At 46.0% G+C, this 21,685-nt stretch overlaps 1 protein-coding gene across 2 annotated transcripts in view; it reads left to right on the plus strand.

The window, feature by feature from the left end:
* Positions 1-21,685, plus strand: part of SEZ6 (seizure related 6 homolog) — an 880,998-nt gene that overhangs the window by 794,565 nt on the left and 64,748 nt on the right. For both annotated transcript variants that reach the window (XM_077294330.1, XM_077294332.1), the window contains exon 7: positions 529-695. In XM_077294330.1, coding sequence (XP_077150445.1) covers positions 529-695 — 167 coding nt within the window. The remainder of the gene's footprint in view (positions 1-528; positions 696-21,685) is intronic.

Below are 21,685 nucleotides of genomic sequence, written 5' to 3' on the forward strand. Positions count from 1 at the left end.
AACATCGCAAACATATTTTTAACAGTTATTGTCCAACGATCCTGCTGGATATACCACTTACAATCTTACCTCAGATGTACGAGGAAATTGTCTGGAACTTCTATCTGAAAATTATATGTGATAATTGGTGGTAACTATGGCCCATAGGCTCATCAGATGCAATTTCTTTCATTGTCAAGAAATACATACCGATTGTGTAAATTCTTCTCCGTACCTCAATACCCAACAGAAACTTGAATTCAGATTACTTTACAAGAAAACGAGACAGAGGTCAAAATCAATATTTTAAAAACACAGTAGTCTGAACATACATCTCAGAAAAATCCAGACTGCTGCCCACAAGAGGGTTGGATCAATAGTTTAAACATTGTTATCCTACATGAAATAATGTTCTAATTGGCAAAAAGTTAGAATTAAAGTTAGATTTCTTCTTTACTTCATTCTTGTACAATGTGTGATGTTGTTTCCTCTTGTTTGACTTGACAATACATATAGATAGTTTGAAGATACTTCTCATTTTGTCTGCAGGCTCATCATCCGCGATGGAAATACCATTGACTCCCCACCGGTGTATGACTCCTACGAGGTGGAATATCTTCCGATTGAAGGTTTGCTCAGTACGGCGCAGCACTTTTTTATAGAGCTAACAACTGATAGCAGTGGCAGCTCTACTGGCATGGCACTTCGCTATCAAGGTAATGCTACGTAATATTGGTGTCCTGGGACTTGTTCCCTCAGACTTTTCGGTTCTACTTGTAATTTCAGTTTCCAGAGAGTAATGCTACATATAGCTGACAGTGCCTCATGCATATTGACCAAATACTCTGTGACAAATCCACATGTCATCCAGACAGCTCATCAAAAGCTATCTGCAGAGATGGACATACATAATTAGTATTAAAGGACATGGACACCTTTTTTTTACGAAAAGAAGCACTCCTGTCAACATTTCTATCCATGAATCCTATGGCACTGTGTACTTACAATTGCTCATTTTGCTTTTCTACCCAGTTAATTCTTCTCTTTTTCATTACATCTATGACATCACATAATTTAAAGCAGACTAGCTAAGTTCTTCTAAACTCTTTGTAGAAACAGGAGGTTAATTTTCCCTGTATGAGTCATGAATCACTGCAAAAGTCCCTGACAGGGGGAGGAGGAGCAACTTGGTCAGGAGGTGAAGAGGATAATGATAAATGCAAGGACAAGAGACTTCTTGTTTCTATATAAAGCAGAGAAAAGAGAAGAATTAACTGGGTAGAAAGGCAAAATGAGCAATTGTAAGTACACAATGCTATAAAATATGATGACTGCAATATATCAAGAGGAAAGAAACTTTGATGGGAGGAGTGGTTCTTAAAAAGCCTGCATTTTGGTCTGAATTGTTTTTTTTTATAGCCTTTGTATTGTCCTGTCTAAAGCATGAGTTATCTGAGAATCTGACAGTGTGTTTGTTCTGTTGGGGAGTTTGTAATTCTTTTAGTTAACTTTTTCTGAGCTTCTCTCAGCATATTTATGACTACAGACCACATCAGCGTTGAGCTGAACTTTATGTGGTTGTAAATCAGCTGAAAGGCCATGTGCACACGTTCAGTATTTTTCGCGTTTTTTTTAGCGTTTTTCGCTATAAAAACGTGATAAAAACGCAAAAAAAAACACTTACATATGCCTCCCATTATTTTAAGTGTATTCCGCATTTCTTGTGCAAATGTTGCATTTTTTTCCGCAAAAAAATCGCATCGCGGAAAATAAAGCAACATGTTCATTAACCCCTTCCCGACCCATGACGCCACGTAGGCGTCATGAAAACCCGTGCCAATCCGACCCATGACGCCTATGTGGCGTCATGGAATGATCGCGTCCCTGCAGATCGGGTGAAGGGGTTAACTCCTATTTTACCCGATCTGCAGGGAGAGGGGGAGTGGTACTTCAGCCCAGGGGGGGTGGCTTCACCCCCCCGTGGCTACGATCGCTCTGATTGGCTGTTAAAAGTGAAACTGCCAATCAGAGCGATTTGTAATATTTCACCTAAAAAACTGGTGAAATATTACAATCCAGCCATGGCCGATGCTGCAATACCATCGGCCATGGCTGGAAAACCTGAAGTGACCCCCCCCCACCCCACCGATCGCCCCCCCAGTGCTCCGTTATGGGGTCCGGTCCCCTCCGTCCTGTGCTCCGCTCCCCCGTCCTCCTGCCCGCTCCCCTCCTGCTCCTATGTCACCCCCCGGTGCTCCGACGCCCCCCCGTGCCCCGATCTCCCCCCCCTTATACTTACCGAGGCTCCCGGTGTCGGTCCGTCTCCTCGCTGGGCGCCGCCATCTTCCAAAATGGCGGGCGCATGCTCAGTGCGCCCGCCGAATCTGCCGGCCGGCAGATTCATTACAAGTACATTTTGATCGCTGTGGTAGGTTCTATCACAGCGATCAAAATAAAAAAATAATAAATAACCCCCCCCCCCTTTATCACCCCCATAGGTAGGGACAATAATAAACTAAAGAAAATATTTTTTTTTCTTTTTCCACTAGGGTTAGGGCTAGAACTAGGGTTAGAACTAGGGGTAGGGTTAGGGGTAGGGTTAGGGTTACGGGTAGGGTTAGGGTTAGGTGTAGGGTTATGGCATGTGCACACAGAGCGGATCGGCCGCGGATCGGCAGCGGATCCGCAGCGGATCCGCAGCGGATCGGCCGCGGATCCGCAGCGGATCGGCAGCGGATCGGCAGCGGAACCGCAGCGGATCGTGTTATGACCCCAATGGCGAGGGTCTCAGAGATATCAGCAAGTCTGCGAATTACAAAAATCCAGCTCATAGGGCAGTGGTAACTGATTGACCATATATCTACTCCTAACGCCAACACTAGAAGTAGCCGGGGAACATGCCTACGTTGGTCGCTAGATGTCTCGCGCCAGCCGGAGGACTAACTACCCCTAGAAGAGGAAAACAAAGACCTCTCTTGCCTCCAGAGAATAGACCCCAAAAGTTGGATACAAGCCCCCCACAAATAATAACGGTGAGGTAAGAGGAAATGACAAACACAGAGATGAACTAGGTTTAGCAAAGAGAGGCCCACTCACTAATAGCAGAATGTAGTAAGATAACTTATATGGTCAACAAAAACCCTACCAAAATCCACACTGGAGATTCAAGAACCCCCGAACCGTCTAACGGCCCGGGGGGAGAACTCCAGCCTCCCTAGAGCTTCCAGCAAGGATAGGATACAGATTATGTACAAGCTGGACAAAAATGCAAACAAAAACAATAGCAAAAAGCAAGAAAGCAGACTTAGCTTAATCAAGCAGGAACCAGGATCAGTAGACAAGAGCACTACAGATTAGCTCTGATATCAACGTTGCCAGGCATTGAACTGAAGGTCCAGGGAGCTAATATAGCAACACCCCTGACCTAACGACCCAGGTGAGCATACAAGGGATGATAGACATACCCAGAGTAAAAACACTAGTAGCCACTAGAGGGAGCCAAAAGGTAAATTCACAACAGTACCCCCCCCTTAGTGAGGGGTCACCGAACCCTCACCAAGACCACCAGGGCGATCAGGATGAGCGGCGTGAAAGGCGCGAACTAAATCGGCCTCATGCACATCAGAGGCGACCACCCAGGAATTATCCTCCTGACCATAGCCCTTCCACTTGACCAGGTACTGAAGCCTCCGCCTGGAGAGACGAGAATCTAAGATCTTCTCCACCACGTACTCCAACTCGCCCTCAACCAACACCGGAGCAGGAGGCTCAGCAGAAGGAACCACAGGCACAACGTACCGCCGCAACAAGGACCTATGAAATACGTTGTGAATGGCAAACGACACCGGAAGATCCAGGCGAAAGGATACAGGATTAAGGATCTCCAATATCTTGTAAGGACCAATGAATCGAGGCTTAAATTTGGGAGAGGAGACCTTCATAGGAACAAATCGAGAAGACAGCCATACCAAATCCCCAACACGAAGTCGGGGACCCACACCGCGGCGGCGATTGGCAAAACGCTGAGCCTTCTCCTGTGACAACTTCAAGTTGTCCACCACATGATTCCAGATCCGCTGCAACCTATCCACCACAGAATCCACTCCAGGACAGTCAGAAGGCTCCACATGTCCCGAGGAAAAACGAGGATGGAAACCGGAGTTGCAGAAAAATGGCGAAACCAAGGTGGCAGAACTAGCCCGATTATTAAGGGCAAATTCAGCTAACGGCAAGAAGGTCACCCAATCATCCTGATCAGAAGAGACAAAACACCTCAAATACGCCTCCAGAGTCTGATTAGTTTGTTCCGTTTGTCCGTTAGTCTGTGGATGAAAAGCGGACGAAAACGACAAATCAATGCCCATCCTACCACAAAAGGATCGCCAGAACCTGGAAACAAACTGGGATCCTCTGTCCGACACAATATTCTCAGGAATGCCGTGCAAACGAACCACGTTCTGGAAGAACACAGGAACCAAATCAGCAGAGGAAGGCAGCTTAGGCAAAGGAACCAGATGGACCATCTTGGAGAAACGATCACATATCACCCAGATGACAGACATGCCTTTAGACACCGGGAGATCCGAAATGAAATCCATAGAGATGTGTGTCCAAGGTCTCTTCGGGACAGGCAAGGGCAAGAGCAACCCGCTGGCACGAGAACAGCAAGGCTTAGCTCGAGCACAAGTACCGCAGGACTGCACAAATGACCGCACATCCCTTGACAAGGAAGGCCACCAAAAGGACCTGGCCACCAGATCTCTGGTGCCAAAAATTCCCGGGTGCCCTGCCAACACTGAGGAATGAACCTCGGAAATGACTCTGCTGGTCCATTTAGCAGGCACAAACAATCTGTCAGGTGGACAAGAGTCAGGCCTACCAGCCTGAAATCTCTGCAACACACGTCGCAGATCTGGAGAAATCGCTGACAAGATAACTCCTTCCTTAAGAATACCCTCAGGTTCAGCGACTCCAGGAGCATCAGGCACAAAGCTCCTAGACAGAGCATCGGCCTTCACATTCTTAGAACCTGGTAAATACGAGACCACAAAGTCAAAACGGGAGAAAAACAATGACCAGCGGGCCTGTCTAGGATTCAGGCGTTTAGCAGACTCGAGATACATCAAATTTTTGTGATCAGTCAAGACCACCACCCGATGCTTAGCACCCTCGAGCCAATGACGCCACTCCTCAAATGCCCACTTCATGGCCAATAACTCCCGATTGCCCACATCATAATTTCGCTCTGCCGGCGAAAACTTCCTAGAGAAAAAGGCACAAGGTCTCATAGTAGAGCAACCAGGGCCTCTCTGCGACAAAACGGCCCCTGCCCCAATCTCCGAAGCATCCACCTCAACCTGAAAAGGAAGTGAGACATCAGGCTGGCACAAAACAGGCGCCGAAGTAAACCGGCGTTTCAACTCCTGGAAAGCCTCCACGGCAGCAGGAGCCCAGTTAGCTACATCAGAGCCTTTCTTGGTCATATCCGTCAGCAGTTTAACAACGCTAGAGAAATTTGCGATAAAACGACGGTAGAAGTTAGCAAAACCCAAGAACTTCTGAAGACTCTTAACTGACGAGGGTTGAGTCCAATCATGAATAGCTCGGACCTTGACTGGATCCATCTCCACAGCAGAAGGGGAAAAAATGAACCCCAAAAAGGGAACCTTCTGTACACCAAAGAGACACTTTGAGCCTTTTACAAACAAAGAATTTTCACGCAAAATCTCAAAAACCATCCTGACCTGCTCCACATGCGAGTCCCAATCATCAGAAAAAAACAGAATATCATCCAGATAAACAATCAAAAATCTATCCAGATACTTCCGGAAAATGTCATGCATGAAGGACTGAAAAACTGAAGGTGCATTAGAGAGCCCAAATGGCATCACCAAGTACTCAAAATGACCTTCGGGCGTATTGAATGCGGTTTTCCATTCATCGCCCTGCCTAATGCGCACAAGGTTGTACGCACCACGAAGGTCTATCTTGGTGAACCACTTGGCACCTTTAATCCGGGCAAACAAATCAGACAACAACGGCAAAGGATACTGAAATTTGACAGTGATCTTATTTAAAAGCCGATAGTCAATACAAGGCCTCAAAGATCAGTCCTTTTTGGCCACAAAAAAGAATCCCGCACCAAGAGGGGAAGAAGAAGGACGGATATGCCCCTTCTCAAGAGACTCCTTGATATATGAACGCATCGCGGTATGTTCAGGTACCGACAGATTAAACAGTCTCCCCTTAGGAAACTTACTGCCAGGGATCAAATCTATTGCACAGTCACATTCCCTATGAGGAGGCAGTGCACTGGACTTAGACTCGCTGAAGACATCCTGATAATCAGACAAATACGCCGGAACTTCCGAAGGCGTAGAAGAAGCAATAGACAAGGGCAGGGAATCTCCATGAATTCCATGGCAGCCCCAACTTGACACTGACATAGCCTTCCAGTCCAAGACTGGATTATGGGTCTGTAACCATGGCAAACCCAAAACAACCAAATCATGCATTTTATGCAGAACAAGAAAACGTATTACCTCCTGATGTTCGGGAGTCATGCACATGGTAACCTGTGTCCAAAACTGCGGTTTATTTTTTTGCCAATGGCGTAGAATCAATACCCCTAAGAGGGATAGGATTTTCCAATGGCTCAAGAACAAATCCGCAGCGCTTGGCAAATGACAGATCCATAAGGCTCAGGGCCGCACCTGAGTCCACAAACGCCATGACAGGATATGATGACAGTGAGCAAATCAAAGTTACAGATAGAATAAATTTAGGTTGCAAATTACCAATGACGACCGGACTAACAACCTTAGTAAGACGTTTAGAGCATGCTGAGATAACATGTGTAGAATCACCACAGTAGTAACACAAGCCATTCTGGCGTCTATGAATTTTCCGCTCATTTCTAGTCAGGATTCTATCACATTGCATTAATTCAGGTGCCTGTTCAGACAACACCATGAGGGAATTTGCGGTTTTGCGCTCCCGCAACCGCCGGTCGATTTGAATAGCCAGGGCCATAGAATCATCCAGACCTGTGGGAATGGGAAAACCCACCATCACATTCTTAATGGCTTCAGAAAGACCATTTCTAAAATTTGCAGCCAATGCACACTCGTTCCACTGGGTCAGCACGGACCATTTCCGAAATTTTTGGCAATACACTTCAGCCTCGTCCTGGCCCTGAGACATAGCCAGCAAGGCTTTTTCTGCCTGAATCTCAAGATTGGGTTCCTCATAAAGCAAACCGAGCGCCAGAAAAAACGCATCAATATCAGCCAATGCCGGATCTCCTGGCGCCAGCGAGAAAGCCCAATCCTGAGGGTCGCCCCATAAGAAAGAAATAACAATTTTCACTTGCTGAGCGGAGTCTCCAGAGGAACAGGGTCTCAGGGACAAAAACAATTTACAATTATTCCTGAAATTTCTAAACTTAAATCGGTCTCCGGAAAACAGTTCAGGAATCGGTATCTTAGGTTCTGACATAGGATTTCTGGTAACATAATCTTGTATGCCCTGCACACGAGCAGCAAGCTGGTCCACACTTGTAATCAAGGTCTGGACATTCATGTCTGCAGCAATCACAAGCCACTCAGAGGTAAAGGGGAAAAGAAAAAAAAATGAGAGAGAGAAAAAAAAACTCAGAACTTTCTTTCTTATAATCCCGCTTCTGCAATGCATTTAACATTTAATACTGGCCTGGCAAACTGTTATGACCCCAATGGCGAGGGTCTCAGAGATATCAGCAAGTCTGCGAATTACAAAAATCCAGCTCATAGGGCAGTGGTAACTGATTGACCATATATCTACTCCTAACGCCAACACTAGAAGTAGCCGGGGAACATGCCTACGTTGGTCGCTAGATGTCTCGCGCCAGCCGGAGGACTAACTACCCCTAGAAGAGGAAAACAAAGACCTCTCTTGCCTCCAGAGAATAGGCCCCAAAAGTTGGATACAAGCCCCCCACAAATAATAACGGTGAGGTAAGAGGAAATGACAAACACAGAGATGAACTAGGTTTAGCAAAGAGAGGCCCACTCACTAATAGCAGAATGTAGTAAGATAACTTATATGGTCAACAAAAACCCTACCAAAATCCACACTGGAGATTCAAGAACCCCCGAACCGTCTAACGGCCCGGGGGGAGAACTCCAGCCTCCCTAGAGCTTCCAGCAAGGATAGGATACAGATTATGTACAAGCTGGACAAAAATGCAAACAAAAACAATAGCAAAAAGCAAGAAAGCAGACTTAGCTTAATCAAGCAGGAACCAGGATCAGTAGACAAGAGCACTACAGATTAGCTCTGATATCAACGTTGCCAGGCATTGAACTGAAGGTCCAGGGAGCTAATATAGCAACACCCCTGACCTAACGACCCAGGTGAGCATACAAGGGATGATAGACATACCCAGAGTAAAAACACTAGTAGCCACTAGAGGGAGCCAAAAGGTAAATTCACAACAGGATCGGCAGCGGATCCGCAGCGGATCGGCCGCGGATCGGCAGCGGATCCGCAGCGGATCGGCCGCGGATCCGCAGCGGATGGGCCGCGGATCCGCAGCGGATCGGCAGCGGATCGGCCGCGGATCCGCAGCGGATCGGCAGCGGATCGGCCGCGGATCGGCAGCGGATCCGCAGCGGATCGGCCGCGGATCGGCAGCGGATCGGCCGCGGATCCGCAGCGGATTGGCAGCGGATCCGCAGCGGATGGGCCGCGGATCCGCAGCGGATCGGCAGCGGATCGGCCGCGGATCCGCAGCGGATCGGCAGCGGATCGGCAGCGGATAGGCCGCGGATCCGCAGCGGATCCGCAGCGGATCGGCCGCGGATCCGCAGCGGATCGGCCGCGGATCCGCAGCGGATTGGCAGCGGATCCGCAGCGGATCGGCCGCGGATCCGCAGCGGATCCGCAGCGGATTGGCCGCGGATCCGCAGCGGATTGGCCGCGGATCCGCAGCGGATTGGCCGCGGATCCGCAGCGGATTGGCCGCGGATCCGCAGCGGATTGGCCGCTGCGAATTCGAAGCAGTTTTCCATCAGGTTTACAGTACCATGTACACCTAAGGAAAACCAAATCCGCTGTGCCCATGGTGCGGAAAATTCCGCGCAGAAACGCTGCGTTGTATTTTCCACAGCATGTCAATTCTTTGTGCGGATTCCGCAGCGTTTTACACCTGTTCCTCAATAGGAATCCGCAGGTGAAATCCGCACAAAAAAACACTGGAAATCTGCTGTAAATCTGCAGGTAAAACGCAGTGCCTTTTACCTGCAGATTTTTCAAAAATCGTGCGGAAAAATCTCACACGAATCCGCAACGTGGGCACATAGCCTTAGGGTTAGGGTTGGAATTAGAGTTAGGGTTGGAATTAGGGCTAGGGTTTGAAATATGGTTAAGATTAGGCTTGTGGTTAGGGTTACGGATAGGGTTAGGAGTGTGTTGGGGTTACAGTTGTGGTTAGGGTTGGGATTAGGGTTACGGTTGGGATTAGGGTTGGAATTAGGGTTACGGGTGTGTTGCGGTTAGGGTTGTGGTTAGGGGTGTGTTGGGGTTAGGGTTGTGATTAGGGTTATGGCTACAGTTGGGATTAGGATTAGGGGTGTGTTGGGGTTAGTGTTGAAGTTAGAATTGAGGGGTTTCCACTGTTTAGGCACATCAGGGGTCTCCAAACGCAACATGGCGCCACCATTGATTCCAGCCAATCTTGCGTTCAAAAAGTCAAATGGTGCTCCCGCCCTTCCAAGCCCCGACGTGCGCCCAAACAGTGGTTTACCTGTTGTGAATTTGCTTTTTGCTCCCTCTAGTGGTTACTAGTTTTTTGACTCTGGTTTTTCTGTCATTCCTTTTATCCGCACCTGGGTCGTTAGTTAGGGGTGTTGCTATATAAGCTCCCTGGACCTTCAGTTCAATGCCTGGCAACGTAGTTATCAGAGCTAGTCTGCTGTGCTCTTGTCTACTGATCCTGGTTCCAGTTTTATCAGCTAAGTCTGCCTTTTGCTTTTTGCTATTTGTTTTGGTTTTGTATTTTTGTCCAGCTTGTTCCAAATCTATATCATGACCTTTGCGGGAAGCTCTAGGGGGCTGGTGTTCTCCCCCCGGACCGTTAGACGGTTCGGGGGTTCTTGAATTTCCAGTGTGGATTTTGATAGGGTTTTTGTTGACCATATAAGTTACCTTTCTTTATTCTGCTATCAGTAAGCGGGCCTCTCTGTGCTAAACCTGATTCATTTCTGTGTTTGTCATTTCCTCTTACCTCACCGTCATTATTTGTGGGGGGCTTCTATCCAGCTTTTGGGTCCCCTTCTCTGGAGGCAAGAAAGGTCTTTGTTTTCCTCTACTAGGGGTAGCTAGATTCTCCGGCTGGCGCGTGTCATCTAGAATCAACGTAGGAATGATCCCCGGCTACTTCTAGTGTTGGTGTTAGGAGTAGATATATGGTCAACCCAGTTACCACTGCCCTATGAGCTGGATTTTTGTATTCTGCAGACTTCCACGTTCCTCTGAGACCCTCGCCATTGGGGTCATAACAGTTTGCCAGGCCAGTATTAAATGTTTAATGCATTGCAGAAGAGGGATTATAAGAAAGAAGATTCTGAGTTTTTTTTTTTTTTTTCTTCTTCCCCTTTACCTCAGAGTGGCTATGCTTGCTGCAGACATGAATGTCCAGACCTTGATTACAAGTGTGGACCAGCTGGCTACTCGTGTGCAGGGCATACAAGACTATGTTATCAGAAATCCTAGGTCAGAACCTAAAATACCGATTCCTGAACTGTTTTCCGGAGACAGGTTTAAGTTTAGGAATTTCGTGAATAATTGTAAATTGTTTTTGTCCCTGAGACCCTGTTCATCTGGAGATTCTGCTCAGCAAGTAAAAATTGTTATTTCGTTCTTACGGGGCGACCCTCAGGATTGGGCTTTTTCGCTGGCGCCAGGAGATCCGGCATTGGCTGATCTTGATGCGTTTTTTCTGGCGCTCGGTTTACTTTATGAGGAACCCAATCTTGAGATTCAGGCAGAAAAGGCCTTGCTGGCTATGTCTCAGGGGCAGGACGAGGCTGAAGTGTATTGCCAAAAATTTCGGAAATGGTCCGTGCTGACACATTGGAACGAGTGTGCACTGGCCGCTAATTTTAGAAATGGCCTTTCTGAAGCCATTAAGAATGTTATGGTGGGTTTTCCCATTCCCACAGGTCTGAATGATACTATGGCACTGGCTATTCAAATTGACCGGCGGTTGCGGGAGCGCAAAACCGCAAATTCCCTCATGGTGTTGTCTGAACAGACACCTAATTCGGTGCAATGTGATAGAAAAACCACAAATTCCCTCATGGTGTTGTCTGAACAGACACCTGATTTAATGCAATGTGATAGAATCCTGACTAGAAATGAGCGGAAAATTCATAGATGCCGGAATGGCTTGTGCTACTACTGTGGTGATTCTACACATGTTATCTCAGCATGCTCTAAACGTATAGCTAAGGTTGTTAGTCCTGTCACCGTTGGTAATTTGCAACCTAAATTTATTCTGTCTGTAACTTTGATTTGCTCACTGTCATCTTATCCTGTCATGGCGTTTGTAGATTCAGGTGCTGCCCTGAGTCTCATGGATCTCTCATTTGCTAAGCGCTGTGGTTTTACTCTTGAACCATTAGAAAATCCTATTCCTCTTAGGGGTATTGATGCTACACCATTGGCAGCAAATAAACCGCAGTATTGGACACAGGTTACCATGTGCATGACTCCTGAACACCGCGAGGTGATACGTTTCCTGGTTTTACATAAAATGCATGATTTGGTTGTTTTAGGGCTGCCATGGTTACAGACCCATAATCCAGTCCTGGACTGGAAGGCTATGTCAGTCTCAAGTTGGGGCTGTCGTGGTATTCATGGGGATTCCCTGCCTGTGTCTATTGCTTCTTCTACGCCTTCGGAAGTTCCGGAGTATTTGTCTGATTATCAGGATGTTTTCAGTGAGTCTGAGTCCAGTGCACTGCCTCCTCATAGGGACTGTGACTGTGCTATAGATTTGATCCCAGGCAGTAAGTTTCCTAAGGGAAGACTGTTTAATCTGTCGGTACCTGAACATACCGCTATGCGTTCATATATCAAGGAGTCTCTGGAGAAAGGACATATTCGTCCGTCTTCTTCTCCTCTTGGTGCGAGATTCTTTTTTGTGGCAAAAAAGGACGGATCTTTGAGACCTTGTATTGATTATCGGCTTTTAAATAAGATCACTGTCAAATTTCAGTATCCTTTACCGCTGTTGTCTGACTTGTTTGCCCGGATTAAGGGTGCCAAGTGGTTCACCAAGATAGACCTTCGTGGTGCGTACAACCTTGTGCGCATTAAGCAAGGTGATGAATGGAAAACCGCATTCAATACGCCCGAAGGTCATTTTGAGTACTTGGTGATGCCTTTTGGGCTCTCCAATGCGCCTTCAGTTTTTCAGTCCTTTATGCATGACATTTTCCGGAAGTATCTGGATAAATTTTTGATTGTTTATCTGGATGATATTTTGGTTTTTTCTGATAATTGGGATTCGCATGTGGAGCAGGTCAGGTTGGTCTTTAAAATTTTGCGTGAAAATTCTTTGTTTGTCAAGGGCTCAAAGTGTCTCTTTGGTGTACAGAAGGTTCCCTTTTTGGGGTTCATTTTTTCCCCTTCTGCTGTGGAGATGGACCCAGTCAAGGTCCGAGCTATTCTTGATTGGACTCAGCCCTCGTCAGTTAAGAGTCTTCAGAAGTTCTTGGGCTTCGCTAACTTCTACCGTCGTTTTATCGCTAATTTTTCTAGCATTGTGAAACCTTTGACGGATATGACCAAGAAGGGCTCCGATGTAGCTAACTGGGCTCCTGCTGCCGTGGAGGCTTTCCAGGAGTTGAAACGCCGGTTTACTTCGGCGCCTGTTTTGTGCCAGCCTGACGTCTCACTTCCCTTTCAGGTTGAGGTGGATGCTTCGGAGATTGGGGCAGGGGCCGTTTTGTCGCAGAGAGGCCCTGGTTGCTCTGCTATGAAACCTTGTGCCTTTTTCTCTAGGAAGTTTTCGCCTGCCGAGCGAAATTATGATGTGGGCAATCGGGAGTTGTTGGCCATGAAATGGGCATTTGAGGAGTGGCGTCATTGGCTCGAGGGTGCTAAGCATCGTGTGGTGGTCTTGACTGATCACAAAAATCTGATGTATCTCGAGTCTGCTAAACGCCTTAACCCGAGACAGGCCCGCTGGTCATTGTTTTTCTCCCGCTTTGATTTTGTTGTCTCGTATTTACCAGGTTCAAAGAATGTGAAGGCCGATGCTCTTTCTAGGAGCTTTGTGCCTGATGCTCCTGGAGTCGCTGATCCTGTTGGTATTCTTAAAGATGGAGTTATCTTGTCAGCTATTTCTCCGGATCTGCGACGTGTGTTGCAGAGATTTCAGGCTGATAGGCCTGAGTCTTGTCCACCTGACAGACTGTTTGTCCCGGATAAGTGGACCAGCAGAGTCATTTCCGAGGTTCATTCCTCGGTGTTGGCAGGTCACCCGGGAATTTTTGGCACCAGAGATCTGGTGGCCAGGTCCTTTTGGTGGCCTTCCTTGTCAAGGGATGTGCGGTCATTTGTGCAGTCCTGTGGGACTTGTGCTCGAGCTAAGCCTTGCTGTTCTCGTGCCAGCGGTTTGCTCTTGCCCTTGCCTGTCCCGAAGAGACCTTGGACACATATCTCCATGGATTTCATTTCTGATCTTCCGCTATCTCAGGGCATGTCCGTTATCTGGGTGATATGTGATCGCTTCTCCAAGATGGTCCATTTGGTTCCTTTGCCTAAGCTGCCTTCCTCTTCCGATCTGGTTCCTGTGTTTTTCCAGAACGTGGTTCGTTTGCACGGCATCCCTGAGAATATTGTGTCAGACAGAGGATCCCAGTTCGTTTCCAGGTTCTGGCGATCCTTTTGTAGTAGGATGGGCATTGATTTGTCGTTTTCGTCTGCTTTCCATCCTCAGACCAATGGACAGACGGAGCGAACCAATCAGACTTTGGAGGCTTATTTGAGGTGTTTTGTCTCTGCTGATCAGGACGATTGGGTGACATTCTTGCCGTTGGCTGAGTTTGCCCTTAATAATCGGGCTAGTTCTGCCACCTTGGTTTCGCCTTTTTTCTGCAACTCTGGTTTCCATCCTCGCTTTTCTTCGGGTCATGTGGAGCCTTCTGACTGTCCTGGGGTGGATTCTGTGGTGGATAGGTTGCAGCAGATCTGGAATCATGTGGTGGACAACTTGAAGTTGTCACAGGAGAAGGCTCAGCGCTTTGCCAACCGACGCCGCGGTGTGGGTCCCCGACTACGCGTTGGGGATTTGGTATGGCTTTCTTCCCGCTTTGTTCCTATGAAGGTCTCCTCTCCCAAATTTAAACCTTGTTTTATTGGGCCTTACAAGATATTGGAAATCCTTAATCCTGTATCTTTTCGTCTGGATCTTCCTGTGTCGTTTGCTATTCACAATGTATTTCATAGGTCCTTGTTGCGGCGGTACATTGTGCCTGTAGTTCCTTCTGCTGAGCCTCCTGCTCCGGTGTTGGTTGAGGGCGAGTTGGAGTACGTGGTGGAGAAGATCTTGGATTCTCGCCTCTCCAGGCGGAGGCTTCAGTACCTGGTCAAGTGGAAGGGCTATGGTCAGGAGGATAATTCCTCGGTGGTCGCCTCTGAAGTTCATGCGGCCGATTTAGTTCGTGCCTTTCATGCCGCTCATCCTGATCGCCCTGGTGGTCGTGGTGAGGGTTCGGTGACCCCTCACTAAGGGGGGGGTACTGTTGTGAATTTGCTTTTTGCTCCCTCTAGTGGTTACTAGTTTTTTGACTCTGGTTTTTCTGTCATTCCTTTTATCCGCACCTGGGTCGTTAGTTAGGGGTGTTGCTATATAAGCTCCCTGGACCTTCAGTTCAATGCCTGGCAACGTAGTTATCAGAGCTAGTCTGCTGTGCTCTTGTCTACTGATCCTGGTTCCAGTTTTATCAGCTAAGTCTGCCTTTTGCTTTTTGCTATTTGTTTTGGTTTTGTATTTTTGTCCAGCTTGTTCCAAATCTATATCCTGACCTTTGCGGGAAGCTCTAGGGGGCTGGTGTTCTCCCCCCGGACCGTTAGACGGTTCGGGGGTTCTTGAATTTCCAGTGTGGATTTTGATAGGGTTTTTGTTGACCATATAAGTTACCTTTCTTTATTCTGCTATCAGTAAGCGGGCCTCTCTGTGCTAAACCTGATTCATTTCTGTGTTTGTCATTTCCTCTTACCTCACCGTCATTATTTGTGGGGGGCTTCTATCCAGCTTTTGGGTCCCCTTCTCTGGAGGCAAGAAAGGTCTTTGTTTTCCTCTACTAGGGGTAGCTAGATTCTCCGGCTGGCGCGTGTCATCTAGAATCAACGTAGGAATGATCCCCGGCTACTTCTAGTGTTGGCGTTAGGAGTAGATATATGGTCAACCCAGTTACCACTGCCCTATGAGCTGGATTTTTGTATTCTGCAGACTTCCACGTTCCTCTGAGACCCTCGCCATTGGGGTCATAACATTTACCCCCACATTTGGGGTACCAGCGTACTCAGGACAAACTGGGCCACAACTGTTGGGGTCCAATTTCTCCTGTTACCCTTGCAAAAATAAAACATTACTTGCTAAAACATAATTTTTGAGGAAAGAACAATTATTTTTTATTTTCACGGCTCTGCGTTATAAACTTCTGTGAAGCACTTGGGGGTTGAAAGTGCTCACCACACATCTAGATAAGTTCCTTCGGGGGTCTAGTTTCCAAAATGGGGTCATTTGTGGGGTGTTTCTACTGTTTAGGCACATCAGGGGCTCTGCAAATGCAATGTGACGCCCGCAGACCATTCCATCAAAGTCTGCATTTCAAATGTCACTACTTCCCTTCCGAGCCCTGACGTGTGCCCAAACAGTGGTTTACCCCCACATATGGGGTATCAGCGTACTCAGGAGAAACTGGACAACAACTTTTGGGGTCCAATTTCTCCTGTTACTCTTGCAAAAATAAAAAATTCTGGGCTAAAAAAATATTTTTGAGGAAAGGAAACACATTTATTATTTTCACGGCTCTGCGTTATAAACTTCTGTGAAGCACTTGGGGGTTCAAAGTGCTCACCACACATCTAGATAAGTTCCCTTGGGGGTCTAGTTTCCAAAATGGAGTCACTTGTGGGGAGTTCCTACTGTTTAGGCACATCAGGGGCTCTGCAAACGCAACCTGATGCCCGCAGAGCATTCCATCAAAGTCTGCATTTCAAAACGTCACTACTTCCCTTCCGAACCCCGACGTGTGCCAAAACAGTGGTTTACCCCCACATATGGGGTATCAGCGTACTCAGGAGAAACTGGACAACAACTTTTGGGGTCCAATTTCTCCTGTTACTCTTGCAAAAATAAAAAAATTCTGGGCTAAAAAAATATTTTTGAGGAAAGGAAACACATTTTTTATTTTCATGGCTCTGCGTTATAAACTTCTGTGAAGCACTTGGGGGTTCAAAGTGCTCACCACACATCTAGATTAGTTCCTTGGGAGGTCTAGTTTCCAAAATGGGGTCACTTGTGCGGGAGCTCCAATGTTTAGGCACACAGGGGCTCTCCAAACGCGACATGGTGTCCGCTAATGATTGGAGCTAATTTTCCATTCAAAAAGCCAAATGGCGTGCCTTCCCTTCCAAGCCCTGCCGTGCGCCCAAACAGTGGTTTACCCCCACATATGGGGTATCATCGTACTCAGGACAAACTGGACAACAACATTTGGGGTCCAATTTCTCCTATTACCCTTGGGAAAATAAAAAATTCTTGGCTAAAAATCATTTTTGAGGAAAGAAAAATTATTTTTTTTATTTTCACGGCTCTGCGTTATAAACTTCTGTGAAGCACCTGGGGGTTATAAGTGCTCACTATGCATCTAGATAAGTTCCTTGGGGGGTCTAGTTTCCAAAATGGGGTCACTTGTAGGGGAGCTCCAATGTTTAGGCACACAGGGGCTCTCCAAATGCGACATGGTGTCCGCTAACGATTGGAGCTAATTTTCCATTCAAAAAGTCAAATGGCATGCCTCCCCTTCCGAGCCTTGCCGTGCACCCAAACAGTGGTTTACCCCCACATATGAGGTATCGGCATACTCAGGAGAAATTGCCCAACAAATGTTAGGATCCGTTTTATCCTGTTGCCCATGTGAAAATGAAAGAATTGAGGCTAAAAGAAATTTTGTGTGAAAAAAAGTACTTTTTCATTTTTGCGGATCAATTTGTGAAGCACCTGGGGGTTTAAAGTGCTCACTATGCCTCTAGATGAGTTCCTTGGGGGGTCTAGTTTCCAAAATGGGGTCACTTGTGGAGGAGCTCCAATGTTTAGGCACACAGGGGCCTTCCAAACGCGACATGGTGTCCGCTAACGATGGAGATAATTTTTCACTCAAAAAGTCAAATGGCGCTCCTTCCCTTCCGAGCCTTACCATGTGCCCAAACAGTGGTTTACCCCCACATGTGAGGTATCGGTGTACTCAAGAGAAATTGCCCAACAAATTTTAGGATCCATTTTATCCTGTTGCCCATGTGAAAATGAAAAAATTGAGGCTAAAATAATTTTTTTGTGAAAAAAAAGTACTTTTTCATTTTTACGGATCAATTTGTGAAGCACCTGGGGGTTTAAAGTGCTCACTATGCTTCTAGATAAGTTCCTTGGGGGGTCTAGTTTCCAAAATGGGGTCACATGTGGGGGAGCTCCAATGTTTAGGCACACGGGGGCTCTCCAAACGCGACATGGTGTCCGCTAAAGATTGGAGCCAATTTTTCATTGAAAAAGTCAAATGGCGCTCCTTCCCTTCCGAGCCCTGCCGTGTGCCCAAACAGTGGTTTACCCCCACATATGAGGTATCAGCGTACTCAGGACAAATTGGACAACAACGTCCGTGTTCCAGTTTCTCCTTTTACCCTTGGGAAAATAAAAAAATTGTTGCTAAAAGATCATTTTTGTGACTAAAAAGTTAAATGTTCATTTTTTACTTCCATGTTGCTTCTGCTGCTGTGAAACACCTGAAGGGTTAATAAACTTGTTGAATGTGGTTTTGAGCACCTTGAGGGGTGCAGTTTTTAGAATGGTGTCACTTTTGGGTATTTTCAGCCATATAGAACCCTCAAAATGACTTCAAATGTGAGGTGGTCCCTAAAAAAAAGGTTTTGTAAATTTTGTTGTAAAAATGAGAAATCACTGGTCAAATTTTAACCCTTATAACTTCCTAGCAAAAAAAAAATTTGTTTCCAAAATTGTGCTGATGTAAAGTAGACATGTGGGAAACGTTATTTATTAACTATCTTGTGTCACATAACTCTCTGGTTTAACAGAATAAAAATTCAAAATGTGAAAATTGCAAAATTTTCAAAATTTTTGCCAAATTTCCGTTTTTTTCACAAATAAACTCAGAAATTATCGACCTAAATTTACCACTAACATGAAGCCCAATATGTCACGAAAAAACAATCTCAGAATCGCTAGGATCCGTTGAAGCGTTCCTGAGTTATTACCTCATAAAGGGACACTGGTCAGAATTGCAAAAAACGGCAAGGTCATTAAGGCCAAAATAGGCTGGGTCATGAAGGGGTTAAATATGCGGAATTGCGGGGATTCCGCACACCTAGGAGTGCATTGATCTGCTTACTTTCCGCATGGAGCTGTGCACACCATGCGGGAAGTAAGCAGATTATGTGCGGTTGGTACCCAGGGTGGAGGAGAGGAGACTCTCCTCCACGGACTGGTCACCATATAATTGGTCAAAAAAAAGAATTAAAATAAAAAATAGTCATATACTCACCTTCGATGGCCCCCGGAGTATTCCCGCCTCTCTACGCTGCATGCTGCCGCTTCCGTTCCTATAGATGGTGTGGTGAAGGACCTGCGATGACGTCGCTGTCTTGTGATTGGTCGCGTGACCGCTCATGTGACCGCTCACGTGACCGCGACGTCATCGAAGGTCCTGCACACACCATCTATAGGAACGGACGCCGCTGAGGAGATCGGCTGTCTGCAGGTGAGTATAACCATTTTTTAATTTTTTTATTATTTTTAACATGATATCTTTTTACTATTGATGCTGCATAAGCAGCATCTATAGTAAAAAGTTGGTCACACTTGTCAAACAGTATGTTTGACAAGTGTGACCAACCTGTCAGTCAGTTTTCCAAGCGATGCTACAGATCGCTTGGAAAACTTTAGCATTCTGCAAGCTAATTACGCTTGCAAAATGCTAAAAAAACGCGAAAAAAACGGGAAAAAAACGCAAAAAAAAAAAAGGCGGATTTCTTGCAGAAAATTTCCGGTTTTCTTCAGGAATTTTCTGCAAGAAATCCTGACGTGTGCACATACCCAAAGGAGCACAGAAAAAAACAGATAAAAGAGTTACAGAACAAGCTCATTGATAAATTCACAGTTAACTTATTCTAGCCAGCAATGTGCAGGAAAACAAAAAGTATGTAAAAGCTAAATAGTACACTTTTGTCAATGACGCCCAGTTGTAAAAATTAGTTTTAGTGAAAAATGCATGCATTTAAGCTAAAACAAAAAACCGCCAAAGGTGTCCATACCTTTTAAATCTAGAAGAGTACCGTATATATTTCATGAGAACATATGTTGCCCATTTTCCCACTATAAGGCCATGTGCACACGTTCAGTATTTTTCGCGTTTTTTTCACGTTTTTCGCTATAAAAACGTGATAAAAACGCGAAAAAAACGCTAACATATGCCTCCCATTATTTTCAGGGTATTCCGCATTTTTTGTGCAAATGTTGCATTTTTTTCCGCAAAAAAATCGCATCGCGGAAAAAAAAGCAACATGTTCATTAAATTTGCGCAATTGCGGGGTTCCGCACACCTAGGAATGTATTGATCTGCTTACTTCCCGCACGGGGCTGTGCACACCATGCTGGAAGTAAGCAGATTATGTGCGGTTGGTACCCAGGGTGGAGGAGAGGAGACTCTCCTCCACGGACTGGGCACCATATAATTGGTAAAAAAAAAAGAATTAAAATAAAAAATAGTCATATGCTCACCTTCGATGGCCCCGGAGTCTTCCCGCCTCTCAGGTGCATGCTGTTGCTTCGGTTCCTATAGCTGGTGTGTGGTGAAGGACCTGCGATGACGTCGCGGTCTTGTGATTGGTCGCGAGACCGGTCATGTGACCGCTCACGTGACCGCGACGTCATCGAAGGTCCTGCACACACACATCATCTATAGGAACGGACGCCGCTGAGGAGATCGGCTGTCTGCAGGTGAGTATAACCATTTTTTTTATTTTTTTTATTACTTTTAAACATTCTATCTTTTACTATTGATGCTGCATAGGCTGCATCTATAGTAAAAAGTTGGTCACACTTGTCAAACACTATGTTTGACAAGTGTGACCAACCTGTCAGTCAGTTTTCCAAGCGATGCTACAGATCGCTTGGAAAACTTTAGCATTCTTCAAGCTAATTTCGCTTGCAAAATGCTAAAAAAACCGGGAAAAAAAACGGGAAAAAAACGCAAAAAAAAAATGCAGATTTCTTGCAGAAAATTTCCGGTTTTCTTCAGGAAATTTCTGCAAGAAATCCTGACGTGTGCACATACCCTAAGACTTGTATATTGTTGCAATGTGTTAAGGTGTTTGGATGATTACTAATCTGTACTGATAGAGATAAGTGGTGTTTTGCCCAGCCACAGATAGTGTTGATAGGGATAGGTAGAGTTAATGGTTGGGACTAGTCCAAACTGGGAGGGGATAAAGTGAAGGGACAGAGAGAGTTTCCTGTCAGGAAGTCAGATAGGGCCTAGCTTGCAACTAGAGCAGACTTTTGGTCTGATTAGTCAACAGAGCCGCATAAATTGGGCGTCATTAAAGTGAGCGAAAACCAAAGCAACAGATAGCATGGTCCATAGTGGGGACAAGTAAAAGTGTTAGAAGGAGTGATTGATTCTCCGGAGACAAGGTCCGGAGCAGGAAGCCTAGCTGCATGGTATGCAGTTATCTGACAGTGAAATGATGGAGCAGCACTGAAAAGGAAAGCAGGATGAAGAGACAGTGTCCCGTGCGGTAGTTTCAAAGAGTTGCAAGCAGAGAAATTAATTAACGGCCAAAGTGGCAAAAAGTAGCTTCCCTAAGGGAAAAAGAACATGGAACCGCGGGTTGAACAATGGGACTCTTTCTTACTGGTTAGTGGTGCTGTTGTTGGAGGCTAAGGAACTTCATGAAGTGCTGTGCTGGGTGGTGGTGGTGTAGCTAGGGAGAGAGAGGCTAACGGACAGAGAGAGAGGTGAGAGCTCTAGAAGGAACGGAATGTGTATGAAAATGTCATATGTTCTAAGAGAAACGACCACGAAGTTTTGCACCTGCTATCCCCTGTACATACAGTGGGTACGGAATGTATTCAGACCCCTTTAAATTTTCCACTCTTTGTTTCATTGCAGCCATTTTGTAAATTCAAAATAGTTAATTTTTTTCACATTAATGTACACTCTGCACCCCATCTTGACTGAAAAAAAACAGAAATGTAGTAATTGTTGCAAATTTAATAAAAAAGAAAAACTGAAATATCACATGGTCATAAGTATTCAGACCCTTTTCTCAGACACTCATATTTAAGTCACATGCTGTCCATTTCCTTGTGATCCTCCTTGAGATGGTTCTTCTCTTTCATTGGAGTGCAGCTGTGTCC

This window comes from Ranitomeya variabilis, chromosome 3 (genome assembly GCF_051348905.1).
Source record: "Ranitomeya variabilis isolate aRanVar5 chromosome 3, aRanVar5.hap1, whole genome shotgun sequence".
Lineage (NCBI taxonomy): Eukaryota > Metazoa > Chordata > Amphibia > Anura > Dendrobatidae > Ranitomeya > Ranitomeya variabilis.